The following is a 16,964-nucleotide window of genomic DNA, read 5'->3' on the forward strand; positions in this document are numbered from 1 at the left end:
CATTATTAATACGTATAGACAGATGTAATCGCATGAATATGATTTATCACATTTAATCACATATGAAACTTGTATAAAACCTCTGATTTTGTGTGAACCCTTTGAGCAAGTTCTCTGTGGTGCAAACCACGCTCACTCCCGACCTTGGCAATAAATCCCTTTGCTGTTCAAAAATCCAAAACTCTCTGAGCAGTTCTTCGGACCGGGTTTTTCAGCATCACAGAGGCAAAGGCACAAACTGAGGGATGCCCTCAGAGTTCCACATTCTCACCAAAGCTCCCCTCTCAGCTTCCTTTACACTGACCTCTTCCTGCAAGGACCTCCTTCCCATTCTGCTGATGCTTCTCAGGTTGTGTACCACCAGAAAAAAACCAAATGCCAAGGGATGTGCTTAGATTCACCAAGGATACAGCCCACCAGAATTCATCTGATTCAGACTGGCAGGAAAATGCTCACCTGGCTCCTCTGCCCCCCAGTGCCCAAAGCCCACCCCACCGCTTGCATCCCACCTGGAAAGAACAAAAAGACGCTCACAGAACGACCTTTGAAGAGAAGTGCCTGTCAGAACTGCAAGGAGGGATGCACAACAATCTCACGTGGGGGATATTCTCTGCTCTGCCCTGCAGACCCTTGTGCTGGGGTCAAAACACAGCCTCTCTGCTTCCCTCTCCTGAGGGACTTGTTCTTAGACATCCCTTTCCCCTCCCGGCAATTCCCAAGCCTGGACTCGGCTCTTATCCCCTCTCTGCCTCAGAGCCCTCAACTTCTCTTGCAGAGAGCTGGCCCACAGCCTGCGCTGGGGCAGCATTTCCTTCCTGGGCCCTTTCCAGCTGCCGTCATGGGGACACTTCCATTTTCTGGGCCAGGCCCCAGAGGCAATCCCAGCCAGTCCTGCCCCTCGTCCCCAGCCCGGCTCACTGACTCCTGGGGGCCCCTGGAAGCCAAGAGCCAAAGGCCGACCCCCCCAGAGTGCAGCCCCACCCATCTGCACTGGGGCCCCAGGGCTTCCCTTTCCCAAGCAGCCCCTGCAAAGCCTTGTCAGAGAGAAAACTGGGTGACCCGAGTCCTGGATGCTTTTAGGAAGGAGGTCTGAACATTTCTTGACTAATGGAGGGGGGTGACATTTTTTATTCTTGACCTTTCCAGTTCTCCATTTGGGGGCAGGATGTCCTGTGGGCCAATGTTTTGTTCCCTTTGCAGTGAGTGCAGCCTCAGAGGGCTGAGCCTGTGGCACGGCTGCAAGGCTCGAGTGGGCCAGGCAAGAGCAGGAGCACCGAGAGCCTGAGGAGCCAGGAGATGCCCTGGCTGGGCATCGTGCTGCTGTGAGACAAGCTGACACCTCTGCACAGTCTCTGCCCGTCCCTGCCAGCCGACTTCTGCCCAGGCTCTGGGCACGGGGACGCAGCCCTGACAGTTTTCAGCCACCGCGCTGTTCCACAGAGGCTGTGATGTCACAAGGCCCTTGCCTGGCAGCCAGGAGACGGGCAAGGCAAGGCAAGGACGGAGCCTCTGAGCCACCAGCACGCTGTCCCCAAAGGCTGGGGTGGCACAGAAGCCCAGAGTCCATGAGCTTGGCAGAGACTTGTGAGATCCACCGGCGTCCAGCCTACGCCCCATCCCCAGCACGTCAAGCAGACCACGGCACTCAGTGCCATGGCCAGTCTTTGCTTAAACACCTCCAGGGACGGTGACTCCATCACCTCCCTGGGAAGCCCATTTCAATCCCTGTTTCTCTCCAAAAAGTCCTGCTCCTGTCCCTGACAAACAGCCCCTGACAGGCAGGTCCTCGTGTCCTCTTATCCTGTCGCCTGTTGCCTCGGAGAAGGGGCTGACCCCCACCTGGCTCCAGCCTCCTGTCAGGAAGTTGTGGACAGGGAGAAGGTCAGCCCCGAGCCTCCTCTTCTCCAGCTTGGAGAAGCCCAGCTCCCTCAGCTGCTCCTCACAGGACATGCACTGCAGACCCTTGCCCAGCTCCATTGCCCTGCTCTCCACCCACTCCAGCCCCTCAAGGTTCTCCCTGAATTGAGGGGCCCAGAGCTGGACACAGCACTCCAGCTGTGGCCTCACCGGTGCCCAGTCCAGCAGAAGCATCACTGCCCTGCTCCTGCTGCCACACTCTTTCTGATCCAGGCCAGCCTGCCCTTGGCCTTCTTGCCCACCCGGGCACCCGCTGGCTCAGGTTCAGCCTCTGTCCACCAGCACCCCCAGGGCCTCTCCCACGGGGACCCTTTGCAGCTCCTCTGCCCCCGGCCTGGAGCTGCAGGGGGTTCTTGTGGCCAGAGACCCCAAAGGCACCAAAGGCACTCTTGAACCTCATGCCCACGGGCTCGGCCCAGAGGTCCAGCCTGGCCAGGTCCCTCTGCACAGCCTTCCTACCCTCCAGCACATCCACACTGCAAGCCAGCTTGGGGTCCTCTGCCAATTTGCTCATGGAAGACTCAATGCCCTCCTGCAGATCCCCACGAAAAATAGGCAACAGGACTGGGCCTGTTACCCAACAAGTTCTAGTGCTTGACAAAGGAGCCCACCCAGCAGTGGGGAGAAACTGCTGGCAGGAGATTGAATGGGGGCAATAGACAATGGATGATGGGCAAGTTCTGGCCCATGGCCATTTGTTAGAAAAACAAAGTAGAAGTTTAAGGCCTGCCATATTTCAGTGGTCAGAGACATGGCAGAGAAATCTATTTTTGAGACCTGGACACCAAGAAGGCAGAATTTCTAAACCACAAAGACCCTTAGAGAAACCAGAGATGAAGACAAAACTAACACAGACAGTTCCTGAGGCTCTCCCTATCTAGGGAAAAGACAGTTCCTTTGGATACATGTCTGGAGTAAAGACAAGTGCCAGAAATATTCAAACACAAAAAATATCTTTTATTACATTGAGAATAATAATAATAATCATTCTCCATCAACCTGCACCTCAGGAAGTCTTCCATCATCCCCACATCACCATTGGCCAATCATAGCTCAAATCAGTCCAGCAGTTTAATTACCTAGGGAGCCTCATCTCCTCGGATGGTGAGATTGACGGAGAGATGGACAACAGGTTAGCAAAGGCATAGAGAGCTTTTGGAAATCTTCATAAAAGAGTTTGGCAAAATAAACACTTGAAGAAAAGCACAAAGATCAGTGTTTACAGAGCCATTGTGCTGTCTACTCTTTTATATGGGTCTGAATCATGGGTCATCTACAGCCACCACCTGCGACTCCTGGAACGCTTCCATCAACGCTGCCTCCGTACAATCCTAAACATCCACTGGTCAGATGATGTGACCAATCCATCTGTTCTAGAACAGGCAGCAGTCACAAGCATTGAGGCCATGTTGCTGAGAACACAGCTGTGCTGGGCAGGGCACGTCTCCAGGATGAAGGACGAACCACCCCCTCCCTAAGATCGTGCTCTGGGGTGAACTTGCCACCGGCTGCTGCAAGAGAGGAGCCCCGAAGAGGAGATCCAAGGACTGCCTGAAACAACATCTCAGCCTTGGCCATATTGATCTTCATCACCGGTCTACTCTGGCCTCCAGTCGGGAGGTCTGGAGACACCCCATCTCTAACGCTGCTGCTTCCTTTGAGAACGCAGCAGGATCACCATCGAGGAGAAAAGACAACGCAGAAAGAACCGTGTCCTGTCGATCCCATCCAAGGAGTCTTTCTGCTCTGCCTTTTGCAACTGGACGTGTCTATCTCGTATTGGCCTCTTTAGCCACCAGTGTGCTTGTAGCAAATGTGGGCAGAGCCCTTCCCAAATCTTCGTTCACACAGCCCAGCCATGATTTTGGATCTTAATTTGGGAGTCTGGACTCATTGGTTTATTTGGTTCTGGAACTGGTATTTGGTTTATTTGGTTTTGGAAACTGGTATTTGGTTTCTTTTGTATTATGGGTACTTCAGGTTGCAAAGAAAGAATCTTGAAGAAATCCTTTCTGGTATTTTGGATATTAACTTGTGATTTCTGGACTTATAAATTGATTTGGTTTGGAAACTGGTATTTGGTTTATTTTGTATTCTTGAACCATTGGAAACAAATTGGGACCCCTTTGGAGGGACAAAGCTGTTGATGCTCCAGGGGTTCCAGGACCCTGAGGATTCCAGTGCCCACTGAAAGTGTTATTCAGGGAGATCCTCTTGGTCCCCGGATGCAGGGAGTTCCAAGCAAGATCCCTGGGATTTTATTAAGGCATTAAAAGGTTTATAGAAGGTATATAAAGGTATATAAAAGGTATATAAAGGTATATAAAAGATGTACGTAACCAACATAGAAATGGAGCTCTATAATATAATATGATTGACTTATAAAAAGTTGTGATAGAACTGTAAAAGAAGAGGTGTGATGCCTCAGAGCTTTTTGGAATTTTTAACTTTGGTAGATTTTAGAAGTAGTGGTGTAGTGATTGTAGATTTTAATGGAGCTGCATTCTATCCCTTACCCTGTAGCATAATGTTTGCACATCCCCAACCCTGTTACCCCATCCCACATCAATCCCTCTAAATCCCGTTAGCGTGTTTAGTCTTCTTTTCAAGGTAGAATTGTAGAAAAGCCTGGACCAGAAGACATCCCACAGACACAGCCACCTTCAAGCCCAGAACTTTGGAGGAGCTCCAAGGACTGTGGGTGCTGCAAAGAAGATGAAGCTGAGGAAGAATGGGTCCCAAAGATCCCAAGCCCAATTCCCAAAGGGGTGTGTCGGGGGCAGAACGGGGCAGAAGTGGGGGGTGGAGAGATCTGGGGTTGGATGGACCTTGTTCTAAAATCCCAGAGCCACTGCCTGGGGGGTGCCCGTCGTGTGTGTTCCCCTGGCCTGAGGCTCCACTGAAGGACCTGCTCTCTTTATCTCATCTCATCCACTCCCCTGGCCTGGAGTCTTTTCCTCTGTGCTCTCTTGAGGCAATGGGGACTGGACCTACCAGGTGCTGGGGATGCTGGAAATCCCCCCCGGTGCCGGGTGGAGCACGTCAGCCTGGAGCACCCCCTCAGCCGGGACTGGGGTACGGCCCGGCCCCCCCAGCACCGGGGGCACACTGGGAGGGGGGTGAGGGGCTCTGGGGGCTCTGGGGGGAACTGGGAGGGAGTTTGGGGGGTAAAGAAAAGGGTCTGGGGGGGAATGGAGAGGCTGAGAAGGAGGTTGGTGTGTGCTGGGAGGGCTGAGAGGGGCTTTGGGGAGTCCTGGGGGCAACTGGGGGGGAGTTTTGTGGGAGCCTTTTGGGGATAGGAGTGGCTTTGTGGGGAAATGGAAAGGCTGAGAAGGGATTTGGGAAGGTCCTTGGAGGGCTGAGGGTCCCAGATGGACCCCCCAATCCATCCCCGTGCTGATTTTGGGGGAGCCGTGTGTCCCCCTGTACCTGCTTTTGTTCTGGCACCAGCTGACTGCTCCCGGTATTCCCAGTAAAGCTTCCCAATTCTCTGCATTCCCTGGATGCCCATTTTTGGGTTCACCTGAGCTCCCCCCTCCCGCACAGCCCACAGACCCCCCCGAACCCCCCAGCCCCGGGGCTGCCGCGGGGGCCCCCAACGGCCCTCAGCCAATCCCAAAGCGCCCACGCCGCCCGCGCCCAATCCCAGCGCACCGCGCTGATGACTCATCAGTCGCCGGGAAGACGCCTCGAAAAAAGGGCCCCAACTGCGCCCTCAGCCAAGCCCAGCGCGCCCCAAACCCCCCAAAACGGCGCCGCCCGGCTGGTTTTGGGCTGTCAGCAGCTGTCCGGCGCTGGGCATGGAGCGTGTGCGGGGAGCTGGGGCCGTGCTGGCGGTGCTGGTGGTGCTGGGAGCCCCCCCGGCTGCGGGCGAGGAGCTGTCGGGTGAGCGGGGGGGGCGAGAAGAGGGGTCGGGTGTGAAAGGGGGGGAAAGAAAGGAGAAAAGAGGGGGTGGGAGTCCCAAAAGTGAGTGTGAGGGAGGTTGGAAGGCCCGGACTGAGTGGGAGAGGGATGGGAACCCGAAAGTGAGGGAGGGGGTGGGGTCTGGGGATTGGGGGGACGGTGGGAAAGGGGTGGGAGAGGGGGGCAAGGGGGTGTGGGAGAGCAGACAGAGGGGTGCCATGGGGGTCCCTGGGTGTCCCTTGAGCCCTGAATCGGTTCCCTGGGGCTCTGGGGGGGTCGGATCCGCACTGGAGGTGGGTCCCTCAACCCCCCTGTCCATCCCCGGGGGGCTGATGGGGGGGTTCCCCCCCAGCCAAGAGCCGGTGCTGGGGCGTCCGTGGGGCAGAGGGGGGTGGGAAAGGAGGGTTCGGGGTGGCCCCCTGAGCTCCCAACCTGCTGTGGGGGGCTGAGGGATGATGGGTGGGGACGGGGTACCCCCTGTCCTGTGTCCTGCACACACAGGGGTGTTCCAGGACATGGCAAAGTGCGAGTGTTACTTCATCAACGGCACCGAGCAGGTGAGGTTTGTGCAGAGGTTCGTCTACAACCGGGAGCAGTTCATGCACTTTGACAGCGATGTGGGGGTGTTTGTGGGGGACACCCCGTATGGGGAGATCCTGGCCAGGTACGGGAACCGGAACCAAGAATGGATGGAGTATATACGGGCTAGGGTGGACAGGCACTGCCGGCACAACTACAAGCTGTTCAGCTCGTTCAGCGTGGAGAGGAGAGGTGAGCGTTGGACAGAGCGGGTCCCCTCGGCCCCTGCCTAGAGCCCTTCAAACTCTCCCTGAGAATCACCCCAGACCCCTCATCACTCCCTGTGCCCGTCCTGTGGCATTTTGCCCCCTCCCAGTCCATCCCAGTCCATCCCAGTCCATCCCAGTCTCTCCCAGTGCCCCCCCCCCCCCGTCTCCACCCCGCTGCGGCTATCGAGCTCACGCCCCTCAGCCAATCCCAGCGCGTCTCTCTGATGACGCTCCAGTTGCCAGGCAGACCCAAAGCGAAGAGTTCCCTCACCACGACTCAGCCTCCCAGTCCCGATCGCTTCCTTCCCAGTCCAGACGAGACATTCCCAGTCCCTCTCAATCCACTCCCAGACACTCTCACTCCATTCCAAGTCGTTCTCACTTCACTCCCACATCTCCCAACTCTCTCCTCAGTGCCCCCCCAGCCCACGCCCTTCTACCTCAGTCTATTCCCAGTCCCTCCCACTGCCATCCCAGTCCCTCCCAGTGCCATCTAAATCCCTACCAACGCCCTCCAAGCCCTCTGCCCTCCCTCCCAGTGCCCCCCAGCTCAGCCCAGTGTCTCCCCCGTCCCTCCCAGTGCCCCCCAGCTGAGCCCAGTGTCTCCCCTGTCCCTCCCAGTGCCCCCCAGCGTGTCCATCTCGCTGGTGCCGTCGAGCTCCCAGCCCGGCCCCGGCCGCCTGCTCTGCTCTGTGATGGATTTCTACCCTGCGCCGGTGCAGGTGAGGTGGTTCCAGGATGGGCAGGAGGTGCTGGAGCACGTGTTTTCCACCGACGTGGTCCCCAACGGGGACTGGACCTACCAGGTGCTGGTGATGCTGGAAATCCCCCCCCGGCACGGGGTCACCTACAGCTGCCAGGTGGAGCACGTCAGCCTGGAGCACCCCCTCAGCCGGCACTGGGGTACGGCCCGGCCCCCCCAGCACCGGGGGTACACTGGCAGGGGGGCCGGGGGAAAAAGGGGGCAACTGGGGGCAACTGGGAGGGAGTTTGGTGGGTGCTGGGGCTGATAAGAGGGGGCTTGGAGGGTCCTAAAGGGGCTGGGAAGGGCTTGATGGGATCACAAAAGGCTGGGAAGGGACTGGCAGGAGGTTTGAGGGACGCCCGGGTGGGCTGGGGGAGAGCGGGCCGGGCTCTGTGGGGTGCCGGGGGGTGCGTGGGAGGAGGTTTTGGGGGTGCTGACCCCCCCGGCTCCCCCCAGAGATGCCACCGGACACCGTCCGCAGCAAGATCCTGGTGGGGGTCGGGGGCTTTGTCTTGGGCTTGGTCTTCCTGGCGCTGGGGCTCGGCTTCTACCTGCGGGAGAAGGTAAAGGGGGGTCCCCGGGGGTTGTCTTCCCCCCTGTTTTCCAGAGCTTGTGTGCCCCCCCTGTCCCCCCACCCCGCTCTCACCCCCTTTTCTCTCCCCCCAGAGCTCCTGAGCCGCCGGCGGCCGCAGCCCCTCCCCGTGGCCTCGGGCCCAGCTGGGACCCCCCAGTCCATCCCCACGCTGAGTTTGGGGGGGTCATGTGTCCCCCCTTCCCTGCATTTATTCTCATCCCAGCTGGCTGCTTCCAGTGTTCCCAGTAAAGATTCCCAGTTCTCTGCAGTCCTGGTTATCTGAGGCTTTGAGGGGGCTCTGAAAATCCCAGGAACAGGGGGGTTTGGGCACTCCCAGCTCCTCAAGTCTTGGAAAAGAGGAGTCTGGGCACCATCATTGTCTGAAAAACAAGGGAACTGGGGGGTTGGGAACATTAGGACCTCAAAAATCTTGGTAACACAAGGGTATGGGCTCTCCTAGACCCTAAAAATCTGAGGGGTAGGGGTTTGGGGCACTCCCAGAGCACAAAATATTGGAAAAGAAGGTTTGGACACTCCCAGACTCCATCAGAATCCTGGGAACAGTGGGGTTTGGGCACTCTCAGACCCTCAAAATACTAGGAAAAGGGGGTTTGGACAAATGTCAGCCTCCTGAACCCCTACGAACAGGGGGGTTTGAGCTCTCCCAGATTCAAAAAAAATCCTGGAAAAGAGAAGTTTAGGTACTTCCAGGCCCCCAAAATTGTGAAAACAGAAGGGTTTGGGCACGTCCAGATCCCAAAATATTAGAATACAGGGGTTAGGACACTCCCAGACTCTAAAACTCCTGAGAACAGGGGGGTTCAAACACTCCCAGACTCCCAAAATCTCACGAACAGAGGGTTATTGGGCACACCCGGCATCCCAGACCCTCATTCCCACCTATCCACGACACTCCAAACCCCAATCCCAGCAATCCGGGAGCCCCCCAAACCCACCTTGGACCCCCCAAGTCCCGGGCAGGGTCAGCAGCAGCAGCCAATGGGAGCGAGTGCTGCTGATGCGTCATCAGCTGCCGGGCAGACCTGTCCGGAACGGAGCCCTCCCCGAGCTCAGCCAATCAGAGATCGCCCTCAACTCATTTTGGGGACCCGTGGGAGCTGCGGGAGCTCCGGATGGGCATTTTTGGGTTGCCCTGAGCTTTGGGAGCCCTGGCTGGGCATTTTTGGTGGGCCCTGAGCTCCCCCCTCCCCCGCAGCCCACGGACCCCCCCGAACCCCCCAGCCCCGGGGCTGCCGCGGGGGCCCCCAACGGCCCTCAGCCAATCCCAAAGCGCCCACGCCGCCCGCGCCCAATCCCAGCGCGCCGCGCTGATGACTCATCAGTCGCCGGGAAGACGCCTCGAAAAAAGGGCCCCAACTGCGCCCTCAGCCAAGCCCAGCGCGCCCCAAACCCCCCAAAACGGCGCCGCCCGGCTGGTTTTGGGCTGTCAGCAGCTGTCCGGCGCTGGGCATGGAGCGTGTGCGGGGAGCTGGGGCCGTGCTGGCGGTGCTGGTGGTGCTGGGAGCCCCCCCGGCTGCGGGCGAGGAGCTGTCGGGTGAGCGGGGGGGGCGAGAAGAGGGGTCGGGTGTGAAAGAGGGGGAAAGAGGGGAGAAAAGAGGGGGTGGGAGCCCCAAAAGTGAGTGGGAGGGGGGTGGAAAGCCCGGAGTGAGTGGGAGAGGTGGGAGCCCCAAAGTGAGGTTGGGGGGTCTGGGGATTGTGGGGCTGGTGGGAAAGGGGTGGGAGAGGGGGGCAAGGGGGTGTGGGAGAGCAGACAGAGGGGTGCCATGGGGGTCCCTGGGTGTCCCTTGAGCCCTGGAGCAGTTCTCTGGGGCTCTGGGGGGATCGGATCCGCATTGGTGGGGTCCCCAACCCCGCTGTCCATCCCCGGGGGGCTGATGGGGGGTTCCCCCCAGCCAAGAGCCAGTGCTGGGGCATCCGTGGGGCAGAGGGGGGTTGGAAAGGGGGTTCCAGGGTGGCCCCCTGAGCTCCCAACCTGCTGTGGGCGGCTGGGGGATGATGGGTGGGGACGGGGCACCCCCTGACCCGTGTCCTGCACACACAGGGGTGTTCCAGAGGATGGTAAAGTCCGAGTGTCACTTCATCAACGGCACCGAGTGGGTGAGGTACATGGAGAGGCACATCCACAACCGGGAGCAGTTCGTGCATTCCGACAGCGATGTGGGGATCCATGTGGGGGACACCCTGTATGGGGAGATCCAGGCCAGGTACTGGAACAGCCAACAGGTATATCTCGAATACAAATGGGCTCAAGTGGACAACTACTGCCGGCACAACTACAAGGTGTTCACCCCGTCCAGCGTGGAGATAAGAGGTGAGCGTGGGGCAGAGCGGGTCCCCTCAGCCCCTGCCCCTGGAATGACCCTGGAGCCCCTCAAACCCTCCCTGGGAATAACCCCAGACCCCTCAGCCCTCTCTGTGCCAATCCCCGTGCCCTTTGGCCTTTCCAAGTTCTTCCCAATCCATCCCAGTCTCTCCCAGTCCTGCCAATGCCCCCTACTCCTTCCTAGTCCATCCCAGTCTCTCCCAGTGCCCCCCCACGTCTCCACCCCGCTGGGGCCACCGAGCTCACGCCCCTCAGCCAATCCCAGCGCGTCTCTCTGATGACGCTCCAGTTGCCAGGCAGACCCAAAGCAAAGAGTTGGGGGGAGGTTGGAGTTTTTTGCTTTCTCCTGGGCAAAGGGCAAGGCCCTTCACTTTGACCTTAACTCAGGCAAGGGGTGTGTTGGAGAGGCTCCGAGGTCCTTTTGTTCTCGACCTGCTCATCTGGCTGTTTGCTGGTTCCCGTTTGCCTTCGTTTCCTGCGCCCTGTTCTGCCCCCAGCCCGGACCTGCTCGGACTTCATGGGACAGGTTTGACCCCCCTAGAGAGGAACCTTTTCAGGAGGAGGTCGCCCTTTCCCTCCTCCGCTCCCGTGTTGGCAGTGGCGTGTGTTCATCGGCCAAAAGGGGGAATTCCCGGCCACAGCCAGCCACAGACAGTGGGAGTTTCGTGGGAAGAGCCCCTTTTTCCCCTTTTCCACTTTTTCCCCTTTTTGTTGTTCTGCCAATACACAGATATCCTTTAAGAAAGAGCTGTTATTTTTCCTTTCTCCATACTTCCTCAATTGGAGTCTCTTCATTTCCGATTTACAGTTGCTTAGAGGGAGGAGTTTCGTCTTCCTCATAACTCATCCTCCTCAGCAAAACACTTCAGTCTCACTCAACTGAGACAGAGGTGCTGCCCCATGCTCCTGCCCTTGCCATTGCACATCCCCACATCCCAGAGCCCCAGCAAGAGCCCTGAGGAATGAGGCAGGCACAGGATCTCCCTTCCCAGGGGCTGGGGGTCAGGCCTTGGCCCTTTGCAAGAACAAAACAAAGCCAGATTTATTCAGCATCACAGACCCTGGGACTTTGCTTGTCCCCACCTGTCATCACTGCCTCCAGTTTTCAGCTCTAACTGGAAACAGGGGACAATTTCTGAGTGCTGGCCCTCAGTGGGACCCATTAACACCAGGAGAAACTGTGGACTTGGATCTGACTTGGAATTCTTCAGAGGTTTCTTTAACTTGCTCTTTGTCTGATGTTCAGGGACTCATCCCCAACCCCCGAGGGTCATTCAGTGCCTGGGGCTGTGTCTGTGCTGCTGAGCTGGGCCGGGCTCCTGGCACACAGGGAGCTCCTGGCAAGCGGGCAGCGCTGCAGAGAGACAGCTCTGCCCAGGAGCAGCTCCTCTGCACAGCCCAGCAGGGCTGAGGGCACTGCCAGGGCAGCTCAGGGACACCAGCAGGGCACACACAGAGCTTCAAGGGGCTCAGGGTTGGGAGGGTGACTGAGAGCTCCCTGCAGGAGGAATCTTGGCAGGGCTGCACACGGGCAGTCTGTGGCTGCAGGGCAGTGCAGGGGCAGCTCCTGGAGGGATCTCCTAAAGCTGGTCCAGCCCCAGCTGATGGGATGGGTGAGGAGGGGTCTGTTGGGGGGCACTTTGGAAGAGCTGTGAAGCCGGGGGTGCAACCAGGGGTGCCCAGGGCTGTGGGGCAGAGCAGGGTCCTGCAGCCCAGGGCACTGCTGGGCAGGGACTCTGCTGCCTGCCAGGGGCAGCTCTCAGCCGGCCCAGGGAGCTGCTCCAGGGCTGGGGGAGAAGGGCTGTGGGCAAGGAGCAAACCCCAATTGACAGGGGAAGGCAGGGCAGGGTCCTTCTGCTGTCGAGACGGTGCAGCACATGTCAGGAATGATCACAGCTCCAAATGACTGCTGGGGGTTTCTAAGAGGAATTTTCAGGAAATGCAGCAAGGCAGGGGCATCCTGAAAGGGAAGGATCCTGTACTTCCAGTGTTCTGCTTCAGGTTCCCAGGGATGGGCAATGGGAAAGATCAATTCATGTCTCCATTCAGGAGGAAGCATGGAAAATCCAAAGCTGTTCTTCTTTGAGGGCAATGGTGCAGGGAGTGTCAGAAATCAGCCCCCTGGGCCTCACAGGCAGCAGCAGTGGTGCTTTTCCAGCCTCCTCAGGGTTGCTCTGACGTTGCCATCAGAGCCTGCCCAGACAGAGGTGCCTCTGGGCACCAGAGTGCCCTGTGCTGGGAGGGCTCTGCAGGGCAGAGCTGAGCACCCAGGGCTGGGATGGGCTCTGGATGCACTGCCAGGGCCCAGCCCTGGGCACAGGGAAGCAGCTGCTGGCAGGGACAGCTCCAGGCAGCAGAGCCTGAGCACTCCTCTGCATCGCCCTCTGCTCAGCTGCACAGGGAAAGAGGGAAGAGTTGGGAGGAATTGATTTGGCAAGTGGAGTCTTCACAAAAACCCACTTTTTTTCCAGGCATCTTTGAAGTGGATCATCCACCAAGAGAGAGGTGCAAATAGCACAGGGAACCTGTGTGCTGACCAGCAGGTCACTTGTGGGCAGAGCAGCTCTCCTGAGTCTGCCCTGGGGCACAGGGAGCCCTTTGGGACCTCAGAGCTGTCCAGGGTTCAGGCTGAGAGCAATGGGGAGGGTGAGAATTCCTGCCCAGTCAAGGAAAGTGCTCTCACTGAGCAGCACAGAGCTGAGTTGAACAAAGTTCCCCCCAAAAAATCCAAAGAATTTGGAGTAGATTGTAAAGCAGCAGAGGATTGACTCAAGGCAGCCCTGCCCTGACTGTGCTGCCTCTCCTGTCCCCTCCCCAGCGCGGGACGCGCAGAGGCCGCCCGGCTCCCCCCAGCCAAGGCCTGCCGGGCCCCGCCAGCAGCGGCTGCTGGCCCAGTCACTTCCAGTCACTCCCAAGAGGATCCCAGTTGCCCCCAAGGTGGTCCCAGTTGCTCCCAGTCCCCCCCACGATGGTTCCTTTCCCTCTCAGGGACTCCCAGTCTGAGTCCAGTATGGCCCCAGGCACTTTCAGTCACTGCCTGGAGGAGGCCATTTGCCCCTGCATGGTCCCAGTTGCTCCCAGGATGATCTCAGTATGTGTCCAGTATGTGTCCCAGTATGGCCCCAGGAACTTGCAGACACTTGCAGTACAAATCCAGTTTGATCCCAGTCATCCCAGTATGGTTGCAGTGCCTCTCACATACTCCCAGGAGTATTGCAGTCACTCCCAGTATGGTCCCAGTATGAGCCCAGCAGGGGCCCAGCTGCTCCCACTCTGATCCCAGTTGCCCCCAGTGTGGTTGCTCCAGGATGGATCAGGAATGGGGACACCTTTGTGCCCCCCCCTTGTGTCACCCTGTTCTGAGGGAGCTTTGGGGGGACATCTGCACCCCAAAACAGCATCCAACACATCCCAAAGTGTGCTGGGACCACTTTGAACCTGAGAATTGAGGGGAACCATGGAAAAACCCTTCTCAGAGAGAAAACTGGGTGACCCGAGTCCTGGATGCTTTTAGGAAAGAGGTCTGAACATTTCTTGGTTAATGGAGGGGGGTGACTTTTTTATTCTTGACCTTTCCAGTTCTCCATTTGGGGGCAGGATGTCCTCTGGGCCAATGTTTTGTTCCCTTTGCAGTGAGTGCAGCCTCAGAGGGCTGAGCCCTCTCTGGCTGGGCTTGGCCTCTCCTGCAGAGACTCAGGCCTGGCTGGGCTGCCCCAGGCAGACGCTGCAGGAAGAAGAGCTCAGGCCGCCTGGCTCTGGTGTCCCTGGGGCTCAGCCTGTGCCCCATTGCTGTGCAGGGGCTGAGCCCCACCTCTGCCTCGGGGCCTTGGCCAAAGGGCTGGCAAGGAAGAGGCCCAGGAGCCTTGGGGCCTGCCCAGCTTTCCTCCTCCCTGGGGGCTCTCAGTCCTCCCCTGACACCGTGTGGGCCCAAGGCCTTGCTGGCTTCGGGCTCACGGCCCGCCGGCACCATCCCAGCGGCCTGACCCCCCTCCTTCCCCTCTCTCCAGCCTCTCCTGCCTTTTCTGGCAAGGGGCCATCCAAGGAAAACCCCGGTTCTCAGCAATGGCACCTGTGGCACGGCTGCAAGGCTCGAGTGGGCCAGGCAAGAGCAGGAGCACCGAGAGCCTGAGGAGCCAGGAGATGCCCTGGCTGGGCATCGTGCTGCTGCGGGACGAGCTGACACCTCTGCACAGTCTCTGCCCGTCCCTGCCAGCCGACTTCTGCCCAGGCTCTGGGCACGGGGACGCAGCGCTGACAGTTTTCAGCCACCGCGCTGTTCCACAGAGGCTGTGATGTCACAAGGCCCTTGCCTGGCAGCCAGGAGATGGGCAAGGCAAGGCAAGGACGGAGCCTCTGAGCCACCAGCACGCTGTCCCCAAAGGCTGGGGTGGCACAGAAGCCCAGAGTCCCTGAGGTTGGCAGAAACTTGTGAGATCAGCCGGGGTCCAGCCTACACCCCATCCCCAGCACGTCAAGCAGAGCACGGCACTCAGTGCCATGGTCGGTCTTTGCTTAAACACCTCCAGGGACGCTGACTCCACCACCTCCCTGGGCAGCCCATTTAAATTCCTGATCCCTGTTTCTCTCCAAAAAGTCCTGCTCCTGTCCCTGGCAAACAGCCCCTGACAGGCAGGTCCTCGTGTCCTCTTGTCTTATCGCCTGTTGCCTCGGAGAAGGGGCTGACCCCCACCTGGCTCCAGCCTCCTGTCAGGAAGTTGTGGACAGGGAGAAGGTCAGCCCCGAGCCTCCTCTTCTCCAGCTTGGAGAAGCCCAGCTCCCTCAGCTGCTCCTCACAGGACATGCACTGCAGACCCTTGCCCAGCTCCATTGCCCTGCTCTCCACCCACTCCAGCCCCTCAAGGTTCTCCCTGAATTGAGGGGCCCAGAGCTGGACACAGCACTCCAGGGGTGGCCTCACCAGTGCCCAGTCCAGCAGAAGCATCACTGCCCTGCTCCTGCTGCCACACTCTTTCTGATCCAGGCCAGCCTGCCCTTGGCCTTCTTGCCCACCCGGGCACCCGCTGGCTCAGGTTCAGCCTCTGTCCACCAGCACCCCCAGGGCCTCTCCCACGGGGACCCTTTGCAGCTCCTCTGCCCCCGGCCTGGAGCTGCAGGGGGTTCTTGTGGCCAGAGGCCCCAAAGGCACCAAAGGCACTCTTGAACCTCATGCCCACGGGCTCGGCCCAGAGGTCCAGCCTGGCCAGGTCCCTCTGCACAGCCTTCCTACCCTCCAGCACATCCACATTGCAAGCCAGCTTGGGGTCCTCTGCCAATTTGCTCATGGAAGACTCAGTGCCCTCCTGCACATCCCCACGAAAAATGTGCAGCAGGACTGGGCCTGTTACCCAACAAGTTCTAGTGCTTGACAAAGGAGCCCACCCAGCAGTGGGGAGAAACTGCTGGCAGGAGATTGAATGGGGGCAATAGACAATGGATGATGGGCAAGTTCTGGGCCATGGCCATTTGTTAGAAAAACAAAGTAAAAGCTTAAGGCCTGCCATATTTCAGTGGTCAGAGACGTGGCAGAGAAATCTCTTTTTGAGACCTGGACACCAAGAAGGCAGAATTTCCAAACCACAAAGACCCTTCGAGAAACCAGAGACGAAGACAAAACTAACACAGACAGTTCCTGAGGCTCTCTCTATCCAGGGAAAAGACAAGAAAAGGTCAAAAATTGTGGACTAAGTATCATGCAAAGTGAGAAATCAAGAGCCAAGAGAAGAGAGAATAAGAATTCCTGCAGAGAACTGGGAAGCCAATGGACAGGAATTCTTTTGTCTGCTAACATGTAGAAATAGTTAAAAGTTTTGAGAACTGATGTCCAGGTGTTAGAGAGCAATTCCTTTGTCCCTTCAGTGCTGAATGAAGTAGGGTCACCTCTGGAACCCAACCAACTGCTCAGAGATTTTATTCCCCGGCTTTCGCTGACAGTTTCTGGGGACCCAGATGAGACAAAGCAGCGCCGACAGGGCAGAGCAGAGGAATCGTTGGTCCTGCAGCGTGTACCAAAGGAGTTTTGGGGAGATCTTCCAGTTCCCTGGTCTGGAGAGTTCACCACGCCTTCTTTTCTGGGAAAAAGAACAGGCCATGAATTTTGGGTGCTTGATTTTAAGGCCTTTTGCCTGCACATAAGGCACAGCAATGGGAAGGACGCAGCGTGAGGCTGAGAGGTTTCTGTCATGGTTTGTGGGCTTGGGTGAGATTGGGCCAGAATTACAGGACACCTCTAAAATCTGGGCTTTGGGAAAGGTTGGGGAGGGTTGGGAAAGGTGTTCAAAGAGTGGTTTTGCCTGAGGTGTTAAACATGGGAGTGGGTCTATCTTCCCAATTCCCGAGGGAAGAGATCCCAGAAAGCTCCCCTGCAGGTTGTGTTTTAAGGAACAGGAGAAGAGACCGAGGGTAAGGGGTTTCTTTCCTGGAGGGCAGGGCTGTCGTTCACTTGCAGGAACCCTGCGCTGAAATTGCCAGTCTGACTGCCCACACTGAACACAGCTGAAGATTCCTGCCAGACAAAAAGGGCCAGGACAGAAAGCTCTTGCTGCCCATGGAGTTCCCAGGGTGGCCCCCCAACTGCATCTGAAACCCGAAGGTTCCAGGCTTTCTTTCCTGGGGGAAAGGCCGTGACATCCCAAAGAGTCCCGTGGCAGACAGGTGGGGCTGCACTGTGGGGGTGTGCTGTGTTGGTTCTTTGGT

General features: G+C 58.1%; 3 protein-coding genes and 1 long non-coding RNA gene across 5 annotated transcripts in view; 3 read left to right on the top strand and 1 right to left on the bottom strand.

The window, feature by feature from the left end:
- Nucleotides 1-16,964, bottom strand: part of LOC135404808 (zinc finger protein 74-like) — a 190,224-nt gene that overhangs the window by 7,392 nt on the left and 165,868 nt on the right. The window lies entirely within an intron of this gene.
- Nucleotides 1-16,964, top strand: part of LOC135404518 (uncharacterized) — a 177,061-nt gene that overhangs the window by 1,558 nt on the left and 158,539 nt on the right. The window lies entirely within an intron of this gene.
- Nucleotides 5,499-8,242, top strand: LOC135404478 (class II histocompatibility antigen, B-L beta chain-like). Its single transcript, XM_064639257.1, has 5 exons — nt 5,499-5,802; nt 6,322-6,591; nt 7,230-7,511; nt 7,810-7,916; nt 8,020-8,242. The coding sequence occupies exons 1-5, from the start codon at nt 5,718-5,720 to the stop codon at nt 8,026-8,028; spliced, it is 753 nt and encodes a 250-aa protein (XP_064495327.1). The 5' UTR covers nt 5,499-5,717; the 3' UTR covers nt 8,029-8,242.
- On the top strand, nt 8,829-10,803 carry LOC135406230 (H-2 class II histocompatibility antigen, I-E beta chain-like). Its single transcript, XM_064640672.1, has 3 exons — nt 8,829-9,482; nt 9,990-10,259; nt 10,769-10,803. The coding sequence occupies exons 1-3, from the start codon at nt 9,398-9,400 to the stop codon at nt 10,801-10,803; spliced, it is 390 nt and encodes a 129-aa protein (XP_064496742.1). The 5' UTR covers nt 8,829-9,397.

This window comes from Pseudopipra pipra, chromosome W (genome assembly GCF_036250125.1).
Source record: "Pseudopipra pipra isolate bDixPip1 chromosome W, bDixPip1.hap1, whole genome shotgun sequence".
NCBI classification, from domain to species: domain Eukaryota; kingdom Metazoa; phylum Chordata; class Aves; order Passeriformes; family Pipridae; genus Pseudopipra; species Pseudopipra pipra.